A 19772-nucleotide genomic window follows, 5' to 3' on the forward strand; every position below is an offset into this window, starting at 1 on the left:
GAACCGATGACTTCCCAGATGTGGGCTAACATCACTTACAACATAACTTATAAATAAGGGCAGTGTCTACAGCTCATTACTAGCTCTTCAAAAACAATAGATACCACATAATTAATCACTTTGTGAAGATAATGAGGCTTTGATGGCTTACTCTCAGGGATATTATACTGATGCTGTTCTCAGTGAAATCGGTTCTGATGTGTTGGTGGGGTCCAGTGTCTACCTGTGGAAGTTTCATTTCTCATTGGTGTATGCCTTCTGCTCATTGTGGATTGATTTGGGAAATACCAGATAATAGTGTACACCTGACTCTTGATAGAGGCTTTTTTTTGCTGTGCTGAGGTTATTTATACAGCTGTGCTGGTACTTCAGCTTCATAAAGGCAGCTCTGCTGGTCCATATGATGAGATTTGTGCTCGATACCGTTACTGGTACTAATACAGAGAAGATACAAATGAATACACACCCTGAAAGTGATTAATGCAAGTTAGGAGATTCTAGAAATTTGTAAAAAGTTTCTGTCCCTCTCTCCCCTCCTCAGATTTGTACTGCACATTAGAGGTGGATTCTTTTGGGTATTTTGTGAACAAGGCTAAAACTAGAGTTTACAGAGACACCACGGAGCCCAACTGGAACGAGGTAGGTTGGATTTTTCTTGATATGACTTGTTCCATGTGCCCAATATCAACACATGATGGACAAAAACCTGCAAATAGAAGAACTTGCTGCATATGCTGCCCCTCAGAAAACACTTTTATGCAAGGTTCATTTGGCTGACAGGGCTTGTAGAAGATTTTCCTCTTGGGTTAGTTATAGTTAAACAAACATTTCAGTACAAATGAATCTTGTCCAGCATTTAATCATTTAAACAGATGCACGTTTGCTTTTTTTTTTTTTAAAGACACAAGTTAAAATATGTTGAAGAAGGAGGTGTTTCTGTCTGCTTGTTGTGAGGGGAAAGAATTAGCTATAGATATTTTGCCTGTTTACAGCCAACTCAAACCTGCTGGGGAGCAAAATTAAATACAAGGAAGGCAGGTGAGTTTGTTTCTTTGAATGATGCTTTACTGAAACTCAGTGAAACCTGATTAAGGAGTCAACCATCTTAGTCTCTGATTTGACCACCTTATATATACAAAATACAGTTTCAATTTCTTTCAGACCAAGTCCATTAAGGAGATGGTTTTGGTCAGTCCTTCAGTGCTCCCTCCTGATGATTTTTAAGGAGACTATATTGATTATTAAGAGACTAGTGTCCTGCTGTGATGTATTCATTTCCTTTCTTGCCTTTCCATTTTTTCCATTCTTTCCTTTGCTGGTGCCCTGCAGGAGTTTGAGATTGAGCTGGAAGGTTCACAAACTCTGCGAATTCTGTGCTATGAAAAGTGCTACAACAAAACCAAGCTCGCCAAAGAGGATGGAGAGAGCACAGATCGCATAATGGGGAAAGGACAGATCCAGGTAAGACTGTGCTTAACTCATTCCTACTACCCTTACTGCAAAAAGTAACAGGACTTTTGAATCCTAGAGTGTACCAGGGAGGTTTTTTTCCTCTGCCTTCTGATTGTCTCAGCATTGGGGATTTTTCTCCAGACAGTGTGATATACAGTGTGATTCACAGGCGGGAAGTCAGCAGCTTTTTCCCTGTTGGCTTGTCCCCTATGCCTGCTTCAGTACCCTTATGGAATAGATGCTTTTTCATGAAAATTAACGTTTTGATCTCTGATTTGCCGGTCAACTTCAAAACTTCCAGCACAGTGTATAGGAACTGCACTGTCGCTGAGCCCTGGGCACTGCTGAGAATGCTCCATTTGTGACAAAAGAGGAAGCAGTGAATATACTGTCTCCTCTGTAAATAATGTGGAAGAAATGCTACCTTCTGTATGTGCTGGAAGCTGATTGATGTGATAGCAAGGCCTTGGAGGGCAGGCTTATTGTCCTGATAACTGCCATGTCCAAAGTATAGTGTCCATGACAGCAGGCTGCATCTGATAGACAAAGTGCCCCATGCTGATTCTCAGTGGTGGAAATCTCTATGTGGCAAATTTGTCATACACTAGGGGAGGTGATGAGATGATTGCAAATGGATGCTGCTCTCAGAGAGCTGCTGTGTGATAAAGCGCTGAAGTTCCATGCAGGAGAAATCAGGTCATCAGTGGAGGCTGACATGGAGAACATATGTTCCCCCTCTTCTTCCAGTTTGTTGCACTGTCTGTCCACAGCTTTAGGAGGGTGTTTAAATGCCGGCTCTGATGACACATTCTTTGTGTTGGACTGGTTGTTGTACAGAGCAGAGACCCTGTCCACATATCTTTCTCATTCTGGCATGCTGAAAAATACCATCACTTCTCCGTTTACGTTTGACTCTTCATCACTCCAAGGATGACAGCTTTCTTCAGCATTTCAGTGATGGTTGTGCAGGCCAAGGCCTTTTGTGGGATTTCTGAAACAGCTCTGAGGGCTGCCTGCACGATCATATCTTCCCTTTACTCGAGGAGGGCTCATTGTCTAAATGAGTTTCATTAGGCCTGTTCCTTTCCCTCCCTCCTTGCAGCCCTGAGGCTGCCATGCTGTTTTCAGGGAGAGCTTTTTTCGCCAAAAGCATGGTGGGTGTTTGAAAGAAAACTTGTGTACAAATCAATAAATGCTAGTGCAGGGTGCCTCCTATGTATGTCTCCCAGGCTAACCAGAAATCTCTGTGTCCCTTCTGCTAACAAAAGCTCATTTTCCATGAAGCTGAGCAACTATAAAAGAGCAAGTTTCCAGCCCTGAAATGCCCTGGAGGTTTGTGTGCTCATAATGGAGAATCCTGAAATCACTGACCCTCTAAATTCTTCAAACATTTTACATAGCATGATTAAAAAAATGAATAAAATCTTTAAAATTTTTAACAATTTTTTTTTTCAACAAGAGCGGGAATTTTTATGCACAGCACTTGTACATTCTGTTAGAACATTTTATGCTTAAGTTAATGAGTAAAAATACTCTTTGGTGACACTTGAATATTAATTGCATCTTGATTCTTTTAGAGAAACCTAAACAGTGGAAAGTAGAAAAAAACAACAACAACCAAACAAAACCCCCCAAACACCATAGTACAATGTTTTTGATTAATGTGCAAAATTGCATTTTGTTGTACCGTAAAAGGCAAATGCAAAAGTTCTCTTGCTTTCAGTAAATCCCCCTTGCAATTTATAAAGAAACTTGGTGAACTCTCAGAACATCCTCTTAATTCTCAGTGATCTCTCTCCCATCACACAACCTTTTAACACTATTGAATAACTGCAAAGAGAAATCATAGGAGTCTGGTAAGATTTTGGGTTGATAAGAGTTATTAAAGGTTTGTATTTTGTTTTCTTTCTAAAGCAAACACTATTTCTCTATTAAGAAATCATAACAATGCAACAACAAAATCAAATTACCACCTGTGGCTGAAGGTTAGCTGTATTAATGCTGTTAGTATCTTTTCCGGTCACTGGTTTTACAGTAATTTTCTTTCAGGATTTGCCCAGGTGCTTTTACATTAAATTTTGTTTACTTTAGAGTTGCTAGTATATCTAGGGCTTTCTGTTGTTGTTGTTGTTGCGTTATCATTATTCAGCCAAAGTCCGTCATGTGTAAAGACAAGGTCTGTGAAGTTGGATGAGGTTGTTTTTTTTCCTAAATTCCTTTTAGTTAAAAACTCTGGAAACATGAAGAGTCAAGAGTCATGTCTGCATCCTCCTGCTGATAAAAACAGGGAAATTTCTGCGTTGGCTAAATTGCATGTATTGTTAAGCCGTGTATTATTGTAAATCTGCAACTTCCCACTACTGGGATTTATGACTCACCAAATTCTCTGAGCTGCAGTGATGAAGACAATGCATCAAGGAGACAGGACTGTTTTGGCTGTGAAATGTTTACTAAATCTCTCCGTTACATAATGGCACTGCAGGAAGGAAGACTGGAAATTGGTCCATGTGGTCAGAAGCTTCCAGGAATGGGCAGCAATTTTAATAGCTCCCATTGCTCATATTTTCTTTTCCTATGGAATATTTTATTTACCTGTTTTTACAGCCACATGCAAGAGCTTCATTGCTTGCCAACCTGCAAGTTTCATCCCTTAAAAATAAAACCACAAGGCTTTAGTGTGGAAGAACCTCCTGTAAATGGAGAAGTGAAGTCCTCATCAGACCTTCTCAGAATGGCAGCACTGGATGTGCAGTGTCTTAACTAGCCAGCACGCGTGGTTGTGGGCTTCTGTTATGTCTCAGGCATGAGAAATACAGGGAGAAGGTGCCATTCCTGGGTACACAGTGAAGCTGAAATTATTGGGGTGTTTGGGGGAAGAAGAAATGGACATCTTATAGGAGGAAACATGAGGCTTAATTCATCTGTAAGCATCAGCTCCTCTCATTTTGAACTCTCTTTTTTTCTTTTGGTTATTACCTTGCTATGCACCTTTGGCACTTGGGAGGCTGGCCCTTCTGCTCTATAACATTTTGTACGTCATGTGGCAGGCACGTCCCCATGTTTTGAGTGTAGCAGCCTTTTGTTTGGTCCTGAGACTCTGCATCTAAGTGGGCACATATGTCAGCAAAACTGGCCTCTGCCTTGGGAACAGACTGCATGAGTAAACTGATACTTCATCCTGTGATCCATTCTCCTCCAGTTGGTGCCTCCTGGAAATGCTGTTTCCTTTGGTTTTTGTTTTGGGTTTTTTTTTTCTGCATGATCAGCTTGGGCAAACCATTTTCTTCTCCCTTACAGCAGTGCTGGAAAATCAGAGAGGATATGACCTTAGATCAGTCATTTTGTGGTAGCAGTGCAACACCATTCCTCTGTTTGCCATGCGAAACAATTGCTCTTATCTGCTTAATTATCTGGGATGTCTCATAGCAGTGCACATGGCTATTTCAGACATCTAGGTTGTTTTCCATGTAAAACAAATTGTCACACGCTGTACCTCCCAAGTGTCAACTCAGAAAACCTTTTACACACTTGAGTTCATTTAAACAGTTTGCTCATGCAGAACAGTATCCCAGCAATGAAAACAGGGTGGAAATGAAGAAGGCAATGGGTCCTGTCTAAAGGGTGATGGTGGGAAAGATTAACGTGTCAGTGGGGAGCTTTGAGAAGAATGGGGTTATGGCTGGACAGGGAGTTTACAGCAGCAGTGAGACTGACACCATGTATGTCACATCAGTTACAATTAAAAATTAATGGAGTGTAAAGTTGCCAGGGAGGTTTAATAAAGGGAGGAAGTAATGTGAATAAATAGCATAAAACACACTAACCTTAAGGTTGCCTTAGTCCTTGCTCCCAGGTATTTCATTTCTACTGATGTGTCTTCATTTTTTTTCTTCTTTCTGAATGTTTTCTCTTCTCTTCGGGGTGTGGGGAAATCATTAAAGTTTCTGTGGTGTTTTACTAAGTCAGAGCACCGACTCCCTCCTTAGTGCCTGGCTTGCATTTGCTATGGACCAGCATCCTCAGTTTGGCTTTTTTCCTAGCTCCCCACCACTCTGCACACTCGGCCTCTACTGACTGCTACACACTATCTATCTGTCTTAATTCGGTGCTAAGCTGCTTTGAGGGCCAGAGACTTGTGCTCAGAAATCCCCGTAGTGCAGAGCTGCTTTGTTCTGTTGTGTTTTGTGTAGGATGTAGAGGCATATGCTTGGGTCATTGGTGAATTTGCTTGCCAGTGCAAATGCCAAAGAACAGGCCACAGGGGCCTGGAGGTGCTGGGGGAGTAAAGACAAACTGGTTTGTTTGTGTTTTTCCTGTGCAGCATGCACTTTTGATGGGGACTGTGCAAACAAGCCCGTGAGATACCGTCTTTGAGGGTTTTAGCAAATCTGTCCTATTTGTATAGGAAACAACACAATTTTTTCACAGTTTCAGTGGAGGTGGGACAGGTCCTTTTGTCACTCAAACCAAGCAACTGTTTGAAGGAAATGTTTCGAGGTGCAGTAAATGTCACTGTCAAATTAATGCAGAGGCAGCCATTTCACAGTGCTTCCCCCTGCCTGAGCTGGCAAAGCAAGCGCTATGTGCTCGCTCGCTCACTCGGAGCAGCCTTCTTTTGGCACGCTGGCTGAAGATCACATTTTTCTACTCAGTGTTCCTTCCTCCAGGTCCTTGATCTCCAAATCAGTCCAGAAGACAGCATGACCCCATTTGTCATGGGCCTTCTCTGTGCTGGAGCATCACACTCAGTCACTCTCTTTGTCTTCAGTCTGCTTTGTCACCTGTCTGCTCCAGCTGCCCTTTCCCTGTGTTGCTCTTGCTGGCCTTAGAAGGTCAGTCAGCTGTAGGGTCTCGGACTGAAAGCTTGCTCAAAGTCTAAATGATGCTCTTAGTTTCCTGTTGATTCTGTTATTTCCTACTGTGACTTTATCAGACTGTTAGACCTGATCTTCCTGTCTCACTCAGTGTTGCTGAAAGCTTATTCAAGCTTTGCTCTTTTATTAGCTTCCAAGGCACTCGGGGGCAGGGGGGGGGTGTTTTTGTTTTTGTTTTTTTAAACTGCTGTGGTTATTGCTGGTGACTTACACAGGGTTGGCTCAGGGTCAGCCAGACCCATTCCCTGGTGCTTGTTCTCCCTAGCTGTCTCCATTCAGTGCAAGCTGCTCCCCAGCAGCAGTCAAACAGCAGGTGAGGAGAGTGAGGTCCTGCCAGCCCTGCAACAGAGTTCAAAGATAAGGGAGCAAGAGGTAGCAGCAGGTACACTCGCAGTCCTTGCTCAGCTCTAGTACTTACCCAGCGAGGGAGAGCCTCTCTGAGCTCTCAGCTGCAGCACACGGCTTTTGCTAGTCCTTTGCAGCCATATGATACCCACTTGTGAGAAAGAGTAGGACTTTGTTTGGCTTGTACTTTTTAACAGCTGTTTACTTGCTTTTGTTTTGTACAGTGGTAGGAGTTCCCTGGTCGTCACTGAGACTTAACCAGTGATACCTGTTAGCTTAAATAAACTGTAACTGGACCCTGCTGCACTCTAACTCTTTTGGAAAATACTCAAAACCCTCTTTCCCCTTCAGTCTTAAGCAGTCTCTCTCTGCTATAAATAATACACTCTCAGTGACTCTGTTCTACAAGCATATGGAAGAGTGCTTCCGAGCTGGAGATCGGCTGTGACTGTGTCTATCAGCAGGACCATTTTGGCAGCTTAATGAAATGACTATTTAGGCAGCTGGAGATCAAGCTTTCAGGAATACCGAGCATGGTTGCTCTTCAGAGGAAACCAGACACTTCAGAAATGGTTTCCTCTTGATTCTGGGAAAGAATGCAGTTGTTGAAAGAAACCAAACTTCCAGTACGGAAATTCAGGGGAGAACAGCCTACATTCTGACCAGCTCGTAGGGACCTTGGCCAGTCGCAGAGGCGGGGCGGATCTGTTCTGCCAGAGTTATAAGCAAACCTTCCTGGCAAGCAATCTGTTATTTGGGTTTGCTGAAGCAGTGAAGCTAAGCACTGCTGTCCATTGGCTTCCTGGACCTTTGTGCAGTCCCAAAATGTGGGAGCTACTGGTTGCTGACTATTCCTTACAAGGGGTCTTCAGGAGTTTCTGCCAGAGTTGCACCTACAGGAACCGGTCCAATTCGACAGGAAAGCATGTGTGTGCTGGCAGCATCCCACTGTGGGCTCACGTCCGTAACAAAGTGCGCAGAGATAAGGTTGGCCTGACTTGCTTGTCTGTTGCTTCTTGGGATCTCTGCAGTGTGAGCAAGCAGGGAGAAACTTTTCTTTCTGATGGTTGGGTTTTTTTGAGGAGCGGGGAACAGTGTGGGGGGACTTGTCTCTGAAACCGTCAGCAGCATTGGGCTAGTTTGTTGATGATTTGAAAGAGAGTGTGAGCATGATTATGTCTGAGATCTCCTAGAATATGCTGCAGCTGCCATTGTTTCAACATTTACCCCTGCCTGTCAGGGAACTCTGCTTTTGCAAGGAGTTCTGTGAGAGGGAGGAGCTGTGCTGCAGAAATAGCTCTAGTGACTGAGTGTCTTTTTGTTTGCTGACGACAGTAAACTCAAACCATAGAGTCTAGTGCACTTGCTGCCTCCTGGTCTTGCTGTGTCAGTGTTCGAGAGCCAAGTGTTACAAAGCCATCTCAGGAGGCACCGAAGTCAGCTTGCTTTGGCTGGTTCCGATTGCTGACAGAAGTCCCCATGCAGACAGGTCTTTTCTCTCTTGCCAGTTTAGCTTGAGCTGAGTGTCCCTCTTCGCGCCTTCAGATGTGTTTGGACTCTCCCGGGCAGTATTGGAATGGCTGGGTGATGTGAGTACTTGGGTGAGCTGCTCCCCAGCCTCACAACTGTCCACTCAAAAGAGATCAAGCAAAGCTGAAAATGGGAGATTAGGACTTTGCATCAGAACTTGTTTCTGCTTAATGAATTCTTGCAATAGCAGGGCCAGGTGTCTTCCTGCCTCCATGCTCAAATAGAAATGAAAAGGAATAGGCAGGTTGAAGGAGGAGAACTTTCCATGATTTCTGGGCCTGTTTTCTCAATTTCTTCTCTGTCAGATCCTGACAGAGGTTTGGTTTGTTTAAAGTTACTTGTCTCTGTATGGATCACTTATTTCTCTTCCTTGATCTCACTGTTAGGGTCATTATGTCTTTTTAATTCAGTGCAACGTAGTCCTTCTTGGAAGCTATTAGCTTCATAGCCAAGAGCTATGCAGTTCTCCAGTCTGGCTTTTTATTTCGGTGCAGTAATTTCACACTCATCCAACTTCACCTGTCTCTAGAAAACTGCAGAGGGAGACAGTTTCCTCTATTTCAAATCGGAGTTATTTCATAAATCTCTCCTCCCCTTTTCTGACTCCTAGCTCTATGGGATGGGACAACTTTGTTAATGTGCCTCTTGTGCAATCTCTGTTTCTGTGACAGCTGAGGTTATTGGCTTTCAAACATTCCTTTTGCTCACTGAGGTTGCCTTTGTTGTTGAGCAGACACTGCACATATGTTGCTGGATTTTCCATGTGTGTTGGTCCTCACCAGCCCTGCTTAGAGAACTGCACAATATCTAAGTGTCCGATTACCTGAAACCTGGGAAACCTTGGAATGTGTGTTTTCCTATGGAAAAGAGATAACACGTTGAAAGTGGTAGTGCGCTCTCTGCTCACTTACAGAAGTCTTTCAGGCTAGCTAGTTTCTTTGAAGTCTCTTCCTAGCTCACGGGTAACTTCCATGTTTTTCAGCTGGACCCGCAGGCATTGCAGGACAAAGACTGGCAACGCACAGTCATCTCAATGAATGGAGTAAGTATGGAAAACAGAAGCTAGCGCTGCTTCTGTACCTCTTATGTGCTTTATTTCTTTGCTCTTCATTGCAGCTTAAAAAAAAAAAAAAAGACGTTGAAATATTTGAAATACACCAGCTGTTCTCTTTTATTCAGGTTGAAGTGAAGCTGTCAGTGAAGTTTACCAGTCGGGAGTTCAGCCTGAAAAGGATGCCGTCCCGGAAACAGACTGGGGTTTTTGGGGTCAAGATTGCTATTGTCACCAAGTGAGCTGATGGGTCACATTTCTTCCTGTTGTTTTTTAGAAAGCCAACTGGCCAGTGGGTTGCGCCTGTCTTTACCTCACTGACGGATTTGTCAGTCCAATCTGCCACACTTGGGTAGTAGCGTAGATGGCTGTGGCGGCAGAAAAAAGGTGCTGTATATTCTCTGAGCTTCATTTTTTGCAAGGGTAAAAAACAGTGTGCACACAGGCTTTGAAACCCAGGGTGTTTACTTACAGCATATCACTTTTCTCAGTTCCGGAAATACCCCTTGCCCCATTACTCTGTAGTTAGCTGGCTTGGACACAAATTTCCAAAGCCACGGAACAGTGATGTTTCCTTTCCATAATCGGAAATGTTCAAGTTCTTTGGATCCTGGTGTATTATTTTAACCCCTGATCTTTTGTCATGAATGGTTTGCCAGAAGAAACCTGTTTGTTCTGTTATGTGGTTTGGGAAGTGTGGTATTTCCTCCCCATGGAATCGCATTAATTGGAAAGCCACAGTGTTGCTATGTATCCAAGGACTGTTTGGGAATCCTCTGACTACCTGCGCAGTCGCAGACTTCAGGCGCACTAGGACCTGGCCAGAAGCAAAAGTGCTCGGGGCAGCTGCAGATCAGCCAAAGCCATGCCGAGATACTCTGAAAACCCTTTCCAAGTTTTAAAAGGTGTTTTTTAGCTCAGTCTTGATTGACTGCTCTGACTTGCTCCCACCCCATCTTCCAGAATAGATTTACACAGCAAAATGATGGGGTGATTTTAGCCAGCTGGCCTGGCTGGGGTAACAAGCATTGAGGGCACGGGCTGCACTGAACTCTTCTATCTGGCTTTCTTAAGGAGAGAGAGATCGAAGGTCCCTTACATAGTGCGCCAGTGTGTGGAGGAGATAGAGCGGCGTGGAATGGAGGAGGTGGGCATCTACCGTGTCTCTGGGGTTGCAACCGATATCCAAGCTTTGAAAGCTGCCTTTGATGTCAGTAAGTATTTGTGTCTGATGTTTTCCTTTGCCCTGTGAGAACCTCAGTGAACTCCCTGTCAGGTGGCTACGCTATTTTTAACCTTATGTTCCCCAAGAAGCATTAAGAGGTAGATATTCTCGCACAAGGAGAATAATTTTAACCGTGGCTGCATGTTCTATTAATATTCTTCAGCTACAAGATACAACCCAAGACCTACAACAGGATGGATCCTTAGACTAAATAATGCATTTGTTATTCCTCCCAGCAGACATGAAATGGTGGGTTTGCCTGCCTTGCCAAATCTTTGTAAATGGCAGACACCTTCGTTAGGGGAAGCAGCAGCAATCAGAAGTCATAATTTCCTCACCGTGTGAGGTCTCCAAATTAATAAGAGCCCCCCAAAAAATGTTCTAAGGTTGACTAGGAAGGGTGTTTACGAAACTGGAGTTGGGTGGTCACGGCTCCTGAGTTCTGTTCTTAACTCTGTCTAGATTGATGTGCGCAGATTATAAAATCAGGTCATTTTGACCAACCTTTGTAAAGCCTTCTTTGATCTTGAGCAGGAAAGGGCTCCTTACTGATGCTGCCTTTAAAAGAATGGCATGTATGTCCCAAAAGGCATCCAAGATCAGGCAGATGAAACGCCTCCAAATTTTCACAAAAAGTGAAATTCTGTCCTACTTCCAGCCTCCACATGGTGGTCCAAGGACTGCTCAAGCCACATTCGAGCTCCCTTTTGATGCAAGCAGTCGTTAGGGCTGTGCCAGGTGCCCAAATTCACCCTCCCTGCACTTGTTCTTCACTTATTTTGTGAAATGTCTTCCTTCTTGCATTTCTTTTCAATCCCCCTAAGCTACCAAAAGCATTGATTTTTATGAACCTTCACTAGTGCAAGTAAGGGTGTTTCACATTCTGAAAAAAAACTTTTTTCATTTACATTAGATGTTATTTTACACTAAGCTTCATGAAACTAGCTCTGGCTCTGCTGGTTGGTCTGTTTGTTTTAGGGGAAGTGGGTGGTTTTGTTGTTCTTAATAGTAAGAAAACTGAAATGTGAGCCCTGAATTGCCTGGGTACTCTAGCTACACTCGGTGGGGAGTTACCCTCAGAGTCTCTTACTCTAAGCTGTTAGAGGCAGGGAATTGGGATTCCAACTGTTGTCACCAACAGAAGTCGAAATGCATACAAACACCGTCAAGCAGGGCTTGCTGCAGATCAGGCCGCGGTCGCTGGCCCAGCGTAACTAACCCTGCGGTTCCCCCTGCTTGATTTAAATCTAGACATGTTTGCAGTCATTTGTGCAGCGCCTCTCAGTTGTCAGAATTTAATCTGCAGAAATGTAAACAGGAGAAGTCTCAGCTGGTTGAGCAAAGACAAAGGATAAACAGAGAGAGCCAAAGCAAGGAAAAGAATGAATACAAGGCCAACAGCTTCTTTACCCTGCTTCCCCTCTTCCCTCTTTCAGATAACAAAGACGTGTCAGTGATGATGAGTGAGATGGATGTTAATGCCATTGCAGGCACCTTGAAACTCTACTTCCGGGAACTGCCTGAACCCCTCTTTACAGATGAACTGTACCCAAACTTTGCCGAGGGCATTGGTAGGTAGTAGCAGAAATAATCCTTGATAACGGAAACTATTCTGTAGGAGGCTGCTCCTAAAGCAATACAAGAAACATACTTATAATGTTGGACAGAAGCCTAGAACGAGCTGTTAGGGAAGTGAAAGAGAGCTCAGAAATGAGCATTGCACTGACATACTCTTCTTCTGAGCTTGAAAATGGGCAACTGCCATGCCCTTCTGTAAGTTGAAAATGTCTGGGTTTCTGAAGGATAGGTTAGGAATAGAATGACAGCCTACTCGTCGAGGCTGTGCTTGCTGTTTGCCTCATTCAGTCCTCCAGGGAAGCCCCCTTTGGGGGAGTGGTACACATGTCTTGTTGCAGGGGAAAACCATCATAATGGCTGAAAGTCTGAAAGCATTTGAACTGCTTGAGAGAAAAGGATTCTCCACATATCTATGAAATAAAGGAAAGAGATCCTGTAGGGTATTGATGTGCAACTCCGACCTTCCAACCTATGATGTAATTACAGTCCGTTCAGGACTGTCCGTATTTGTTGGTTTGGGAAATTACACAGTCAAATTGTCATTCACTGCCTGTGGTGATGTTTTATTTTCTGTCTTGTAGCACTTTCAGATCCTGTTGCAAAGGAAAGCTGTATGTTGAATTTATTGTTATCGCTTCCAGAGCCCAACCTTGTGACATTCCTTTTCCTTTTGGACCACTTAAAAAGGTAATATATGGATCCTTTAGACAGGTATTTGATGTGTAAAGCATCATCATTTTGAAAAGAGGAGCTTTTCCCTTGAATTCATGCTGAATCACACAAATGAAGAAGCATTTGCTGATTTGCTGTGAATGCTCATCAGATAAGTATTGTCTCATACTTCACTTAATGAGGCACTAAATCCTGAATTCCTTTCCCTTTTCCCTCTTACACTGAAAGGATTAGAACTGAAGGAAAGGGGTAACGAAAGTCTCAGGGCTTGTCTAGTGCAAATGCAAATTCTTGCTGCAATATTGCTGCAAAACTGTGCCTGCATCTGGGTACAAAGATCGGGAAAGGCTTTAATATAAACCATGAAGCTTCGGCCATGTTTAAGGACTTATGAGCCCTGTCTTAGAAGGTATCTGCAATCTAACATGATGTATTTTTAAAAATTCCAGTACTTCTGCTAACTGGAGTTGTCAATTCATTGCTTCGACTAGTCTTTCTGATCTTGTCTATCTCTTTGTAATACAGTTATAACTGTGGAAAAGGTATTTTGTCTGTTTGATATTAATGCAATAAGCTTGCTTAATAAATGCACAATGTGTTAATTTACATGTGCATTTTGTACATACCAGAGACTGTCACTAGAAAGATGAAAGATAATCTTACGACTGAGGTTCTGGATTAAAATCCAGGAAATCTGGGTTTTACTTGTGTTTCTGCTACAGACTTTTCTGCCCTTGGGTATATTTTTTAACGTTTGTGCCTCAGATTCTCATTTATGAAACTGGGATGAAAAACATTCCTTTATTGCTGTCACACTTCTGCCTGCCCAGACAGTCAGCAGCAGTCCCTTTCCCAAGTTTAAGCCATGTCTGTAGAGTGCCTGGAGAGTGTGGTTGTGTCAGACCGAGGTATTACTTATATATAAAGTTCATTTAGGCACATACAGAGTGAGTGGCTGATTGAATGTATTTAAAGCTTTTTACAAAAGGAATAAATACAGTTTCTTACTTAAGGACACTTCCAAACTCCAAACTCAGATATTTATAAAGATCTGCCTTGTTCATTGTTACTTCTCCCAGGGTTGCTGAGAGAGAAAGCGTTAACAAGATGTCCCTGCATAATCTTGCAACTGTCTTTGGACCAACGCTGCTCAGACCTTCAGAGAAGGACAGTAAAATCCCTGCTAACCCAACGCAGCCTATCACAATGACTGATAGTTGGTCACTAGAAGTCATGTCCCAGGTAAAATCCTAGATGTGCTATTGAATCTTGTGAAGACAATATGTGGGAAACTTCCGTCTTCTAGGAAGGCCTGGCTCAGCCATCCTTCTATGTTTTCATGACGTTTTTTTTGAGAACCATACAACTTTCACCCTTGCATAGACATTTTAGACTGACTGTAGAACTGTGATTCTTCAGGCAGTTCAGTTTGCATCTGTGCTAATCCAACTTTTTATGGAAAAATGTCAGTACGCGTGCAATCCTGCATGTGTCATGTTTGGGCATAGTAAGATTTTTGAGGGCACATACTGCCAGCCTGGGATAAAAGGACGGTCAGTGTTTTTTCTGCGATGCCCCTCAACACTTAAACCACCTTCACTGATGCACAACAAAATTCTTTGCTGAATTCGGGTTTCGTTGGCCACTGCTGCCTTTTGAAGGCAATGCAGAGAATTCAAACATAGAGGCTGTTTTGGCTGGTCAGGCTGTTTTGTGCTTTCTTGATTGAGTAATGGCAAATTCCAGATTGGATTTTTTCAGTGCAGTGGAACACCACCACCATTGTTATACCCTGGAAGCTGAAACAAGTGTCTCTGAAGCGCTGCAAGTTTTAGTATCCCTGACATTATAGTGTATTAAACGAAATACGTAACTGCAAGATGTTCCTGTGGAGAGAGCTGTAGGCATGTCTGCCAACTCTCAAATAGCAGGGATCGGAATGAGTTGACAGAGCTTTATTATTACCTCTTTCTCCTTCCAGGTTCAAGTTCTTCTGTATTTCCTTCAGCTAGAGACTATCCCTACCCCGGACAGCAAGAGGCAAAGCATTCTCTTTTCCACAGAGGTGTAGGTGCCTGTGACACCAATGGGACACAAAAAACTGCTCTTGGCATTAATCTGCCACACCTGAGAAAAAGACAACTGGTACTTCTCCAGACATTACTGGCCTGTTCCTGTCCTGGGGAATTACGGCCCTCAGTGCTTCTGCTGTTTGTAACCAGAGACAAGCCGAAGAGAAAGGAGAGAAATCTCCTCTTTTGGTTGGTAGGACCAGAGCTGCCCTGGGGGGGGAGCCGTGCAGAACCTCCACTAGAAGGAGCAATAGACACTTGAACAAATGAACCGCAGAGTGTGGCGATTATTCTTGCTGGGACTGTGACGGAAGGTATTCCTCGTTTTACGGACTTAATTTATCATAAAGAAACTTCAAGATTTCTACTGGACCGCTTGATAGAATACCCCTTTTTGGGTGAGGGGGAGTTAAAGGATATATCACAACTGTGTCTTTAATAACTGCTGTTTTTAAAGTACTGTTCTAGGCCGTGAAAATAGTGTTGCTTTGCAAGAGGAGACGAGAAGGGAAGGGTCTGGGATCAAAATGAAACAAAACAGTTTTGTGTACAGTTTTGTGTACAACTGGGACTGTTGGTTTGTTTGGGTTTTGGGGGGGCGGTTCCCTCTCGTACACCCCTTCCCTTGCAAATGTTTACACAGCTCTGGGGAAGGAGATGCCCTGCTCTTGCCTATGTTGCACTTCTGATGGGTTTTTTGGGTTAAGGGAGCCGGAGCCAGAGCCAATGCTGTTACACTATAAACAAATACAGCAAATTAAAGAGGCAGGGAGGGTTAGAGTCAGTGATTCTGTCTGTGATTCTGTCTGCTTGTATATAAAGACAGGGGTGATATTATCCAGCAGGATTGCTAAATTCCTTAGACCCCACCAAACTTAATGAAAATTAATTGAGAAGACTGCTAATTCCCAACATTCCAAAGAAAAGCTGTTATCACTGCAAAAATAATTGAAGCATTTGTGGACAAACCGAAATAATCAATTGGTATCAGTTTGGCGGCTGCTTACTCCAAACTTTTATCAGAACTTTTTTTTTATACTTGAATTTTTGGAGGCTTTGTACATTGCTTCTATAAGAGTCTTTTTCTGATAGATTCAAATACTTTGATAAAATGTGTCAGAATGTACTTTATGGACAATCTAGCAAGCAGCATGCATTGTGTGTTCTCCAGAAATTCCAACCCTGTTTTAAATAAGAGCAGTGAAGAAATTTCTATTGGAACTACATCGAGCAGTACAAAGGGTCCAGCCAAATACCAGCTCTGTGTTTCCCCGCCTCCATCGGTAAAAGCCACAGGGGTTACACAGGCGTAAAGGGCAGCAGTAGTTGTCTAGGGAATTGAAAGCATAATCTAACTGCTGGTATCCAGGCTGTGAAGCAGCTGTGCCAAACATCTGGGGGGAGTGATCCCGTTTTCATAAAGTACTCCAGCCCCCTTTACCTCCTACCCAGCTCTGCAGCATCCATGTAGTGGCATCTGTCCATCACCATCCTGGCGAGAAGAAAAGTACAGTTTGAAGTCAAGGGAAGGAGTCGGCATGGGAAGGGGAGGGACCGGGGGGAGAGATGTTGACAGGCTGGTAGAGTTAGGTTGTCAACATCGTTTGAGGAGAAATATGACAAAGAAGCAACCCTTGAAATTATGCTGAATTTCACATTTTCTGATCGGTGATCTGCAACCTCTCAATTGAAAAAACCCCAACAAAACAACGGAGTCTTTCAAACAAATGGAAAGAAAAAAATTAAAGGAAAATTATTTTGTAGTCACTGTAATTCTGACTGCTGCATAATATTAGAAATTCTTGTACTGTGGAGTTGCAAATTCAAAAAAGAACAAATATAAATTTCAATTTTGTGAGTATCAATATTTTGCATGCTTTGTAAGGATTCTTATAGGAATTTAATATTGCTTAGTACCCCTCCCTCCTTAGGTCTGGGAGCAAACCTCTTTGTATTGTAATGTACAACTAGAAATTCCTTCTCTCTTGTATGTATTTCCACTACATTCCAACTTCTGAACCCGTAAAACAGAAAAAGTGTTTATAGTAGGAGATGCATTTTTGGGCGAGGGAGGGAATGAAGGCAAGGAAACTTGAAGGCTTAAGATTTTGCTTTTTCATTTTTATCTTGGTTTTTTGCCTTTTTGAAGGTAAAATTAGTCACAATCCTGAAAAACATTGAATTCAGAAAAGTCGTGCAGACCAGTAAACCACACTCTACAGTTTTGTTTTTATGCATTTGCTCTCATTTTTACACAGCGGTTCTCTAGCAATCCTTCTATTGCGAGCTGCAGACCTACCCATCCCAGGCCGTGGTTTGGTACATCTGAGGCAATAGCAAAAGGGAAAAGGGAAAAACCAACCCCAGCCAAGCGACGCCAGGCGGTCGGGCAACAGCCTTTTCCTTTTGGTGTTTGGAATCTGTGGCTGCTCTTCGCAGTGTTGAAACTGGAAAGCAATACCATAATGACTGTGCCAATTTACTTTTGCCCAACTTTTTTATTTTTATTTATATAGGACGTTAATTTTAATATTAAATTACTGATCTATTGTATGTAACCATGAGAAGATTGCTTTTGCTTTGGTTACTGTTACAGGTTGTTGCTGTTAGCCTCTCATTACAATGCTCAGTTCTAATGTAACATTATCTAACATGCAGGCATGTGGATCAGGGAAAAAAAAAAAGTTAATTTAACTTAACCCGTTAATTATTTCTGTTAAGTATGAATATGTTTTCCCCAAAGCTGGTAATTTTGGGCTGGAAAAGATAGCGCATCTTATTGCTGATGATGAAATCATGAACCGATTTGAAATACAAGAATTGATTTCTTGGATTTAAGTTTTTTCAAATAGTCTTATGTTATCAGAAATTAAGTATTTCCAGAAGGCTTTTATGTTCTTGTCCCAGGGTTGTTGGTTGGTTTGGTTTTGTTTTGGGGTTTTTTTACTTTGTTATTTTTTTAATCAGCCTTATCATACTTAAACAAAAAGGGAGTTGCAAAACTTGGCTTTAGAGAAGGCCTTCTGATTTCTACTCTTGTATATTCCCTTGCGAGTTGTGTCAGAAAACCTAACTCTTCCATTTTCTATATTAAAAGGTACAACATAACATAAGAGCAAACTAGCAAGAAACTACCCTTTACATGTGTACTGGGAGCTTATGCTCTTTCTGTTTCTGGTGTATTGGAGAGACCTTTCTAAAAACGTAGCTTTCAGTAACAGGAATCTGAAATGTTAAAACTTTCATCTAAAGAAATTCAGGTGATTAGGATACTCTGTGTATCTCCAGTGTAAGGAGAGGAAAAAGCATCAGTTTCCTGGCATTTAGAAACTATTTTAAAATTCTCATGGATTTTTTTTTTAAACACTGAATAGTTTTTTAAGTAACATTTTAAAAAATTAAGTAAAGCAAACTATGGGAAACGTTTTCAAAGATGGACAAGAAATAACATTTACTAGATCAGTTTCAGCTTTGTGTTTGTGTGTGCTTTGTGTGGGAGGGGAGCGACTGAAACCAAAGTGGAACACATCCATTAAAATGCTGCTGATGTTCTTCATTCTTGCACAATTTTAGCAAGTTGAGGTAGTAGCTAAGCTATTTCAGGCTGTATTTTTAATGCTGCTATTTTTCAGTGTATCAGCTAAGGGCAAAACACAGCAGTGTGGTGACTATATTTGCTGATGCCCGCTGCCTGCCTCGATTCTCATCTTCAGTTGTGAACACAAGGCAATCAGCATGCACCGTATGAAGCAAAACTGCAACTTTTTTTGTTGGCCACAAGGTGGTGGAACCAGAGAGTATGTTAATGAGAGATGCAGTATTTTTACAGTTTATTCATTTTAATTGTTTAAAAATCTGTTTTACGGTCATTTGTTAGTTTTCTATGAGTTTAAACAAATGTACTGTTCTTTAAAGCATACGTGGATCTTCAAATTTGTTTGTCACCCTTGTAGCACTGGAAGGCATCACAATGTGTTCATTTACCTTAATGTGCCATTCTTTCAAGTATGTATAAAATGTAAATTGACCAACATGGCTTTTAAAAATGTTTAAAAACTGATGGCAAAAAAACAACCCTCTCTGATTCCTCACTGGTTAATCTTTTTGTTTTGGTGCTCGGTCATCTACTGGGATAACATTATCAGATGCGGCATTCTTATGGACATTTTAGTAAGAAATGGGAAGTGTTTCAAGAAAACACCCTACCCTTTCTCTTCTTTAATGCAAGAAGGCAGGGACTTGTAATAACAGAAGACCAATACATTCATGCTGGATTTAAGGGCTTTGCTTCTGTTCCTTGAAGAAGATAAATCTGAAAGGGCACTTCCTAAGTAGATACGATCAAATTCTTGGTGTAGTTAGTAAGTCACATGTTTATTCTCTCTTAAATTTGTAGTCCAGGTATGTTTTTCTCTGCTAACATTGTCATAGTACTGTTACCAGAAAAAGAAGTTTGATATCATTCACTTCCTTTAACATAGGGTACGTGCAACCGAGATGCTGGAGCCTTAGAGGAGTATTAGCAATTCTCCATTCTGAACTGGAATGAAATAAATGTTCATATGTATTCTATGAAATTTCTCATTGAATAGAATTGAATTGAAGGGATTGCCCTTAAAACCAACAGAAGCTCTAAAGGAAGCACTCACAGTTAATGATTATTCCTTAACAAGGTTTTCGGGAAGAAAAGTAACACAAATGGAAGAGAGAAGCATAATTAGGAATCGCTTGGATCATGTGGGGGCGGCTTGTGCCCTAGACAACTGTGAGCAAAGACTGTCTTGCCAGTTAATAAACATTAATATAGGAATGCCAGGAATTGAGCCTCCCAGTTCTGATGTGCTGCTGAGAAAGCAAAGCTTATCACTTGCTCTCTTGGGTTTTTTTTATACCTCTGTGGCAACAGATAGGGAGGAGCAATAGAGTCCAGGTGAAACACCACTGCAAAGGAGGAAGGTGCTAATAGAACCAAG

General features: G+C 42.2%; 1 protein-coding gene across 1 annotated transcript in view; it reads left to right on the forward strand.

Annotated features, from left to right (window-relative positions):
• Positions 1-14798, forward strand: part of BCR (breakpoint cluster region) — a 99375-nt gene extending 84577 nt beyond the window's left edge. Inside the window, exons 15-23 of the mRNA XM_010284551.1 lie at positions 542-639; positions 1330-1461; positions 9184-9243; positions 9381-9490; positions 10327-10466; positions 11914-12048; positions 12637-12742; positions 13807-13969; positions 14709-14798. Of these exons, the coding sequence (XP_010282853.1) occupies positions 542-639; positions 1330-1461; positions 9184-9243; positions 9381-9490; positions 10327-10466; positions 11914-12048; positions 12637-12742; positions 13807-13969; positions 14709-14798 (1034 nt within the window). The remainder of the gene's footprint in view (positions 1-541; positions 640-1329; positions 1462-9183; positions 9244-9380; positions 9491-10326; positions 10467-11913; positions 12049-12636; positions 12743-13806; positions 13970-14708) is intronic.
• Positions 14799-19772: the final 4974 nt, after the last annotated feature.

Source organism: Phaethon lepturus, unplaced genomic scaffold (assembly GCF_000687285.1).
Source record: "Phaethon lepturus isolate BGI_N335 unplaced genomic scaffold, ASM68728v1 scaffold18653, whole genome shotgun sequence".
NCBI classification, from domain to species: Eukaryota; Metazoa; Chordata; class Aves; order Phaethontiformes; family Phaethontidae; genus Phaethon; species Phaethon lepturus.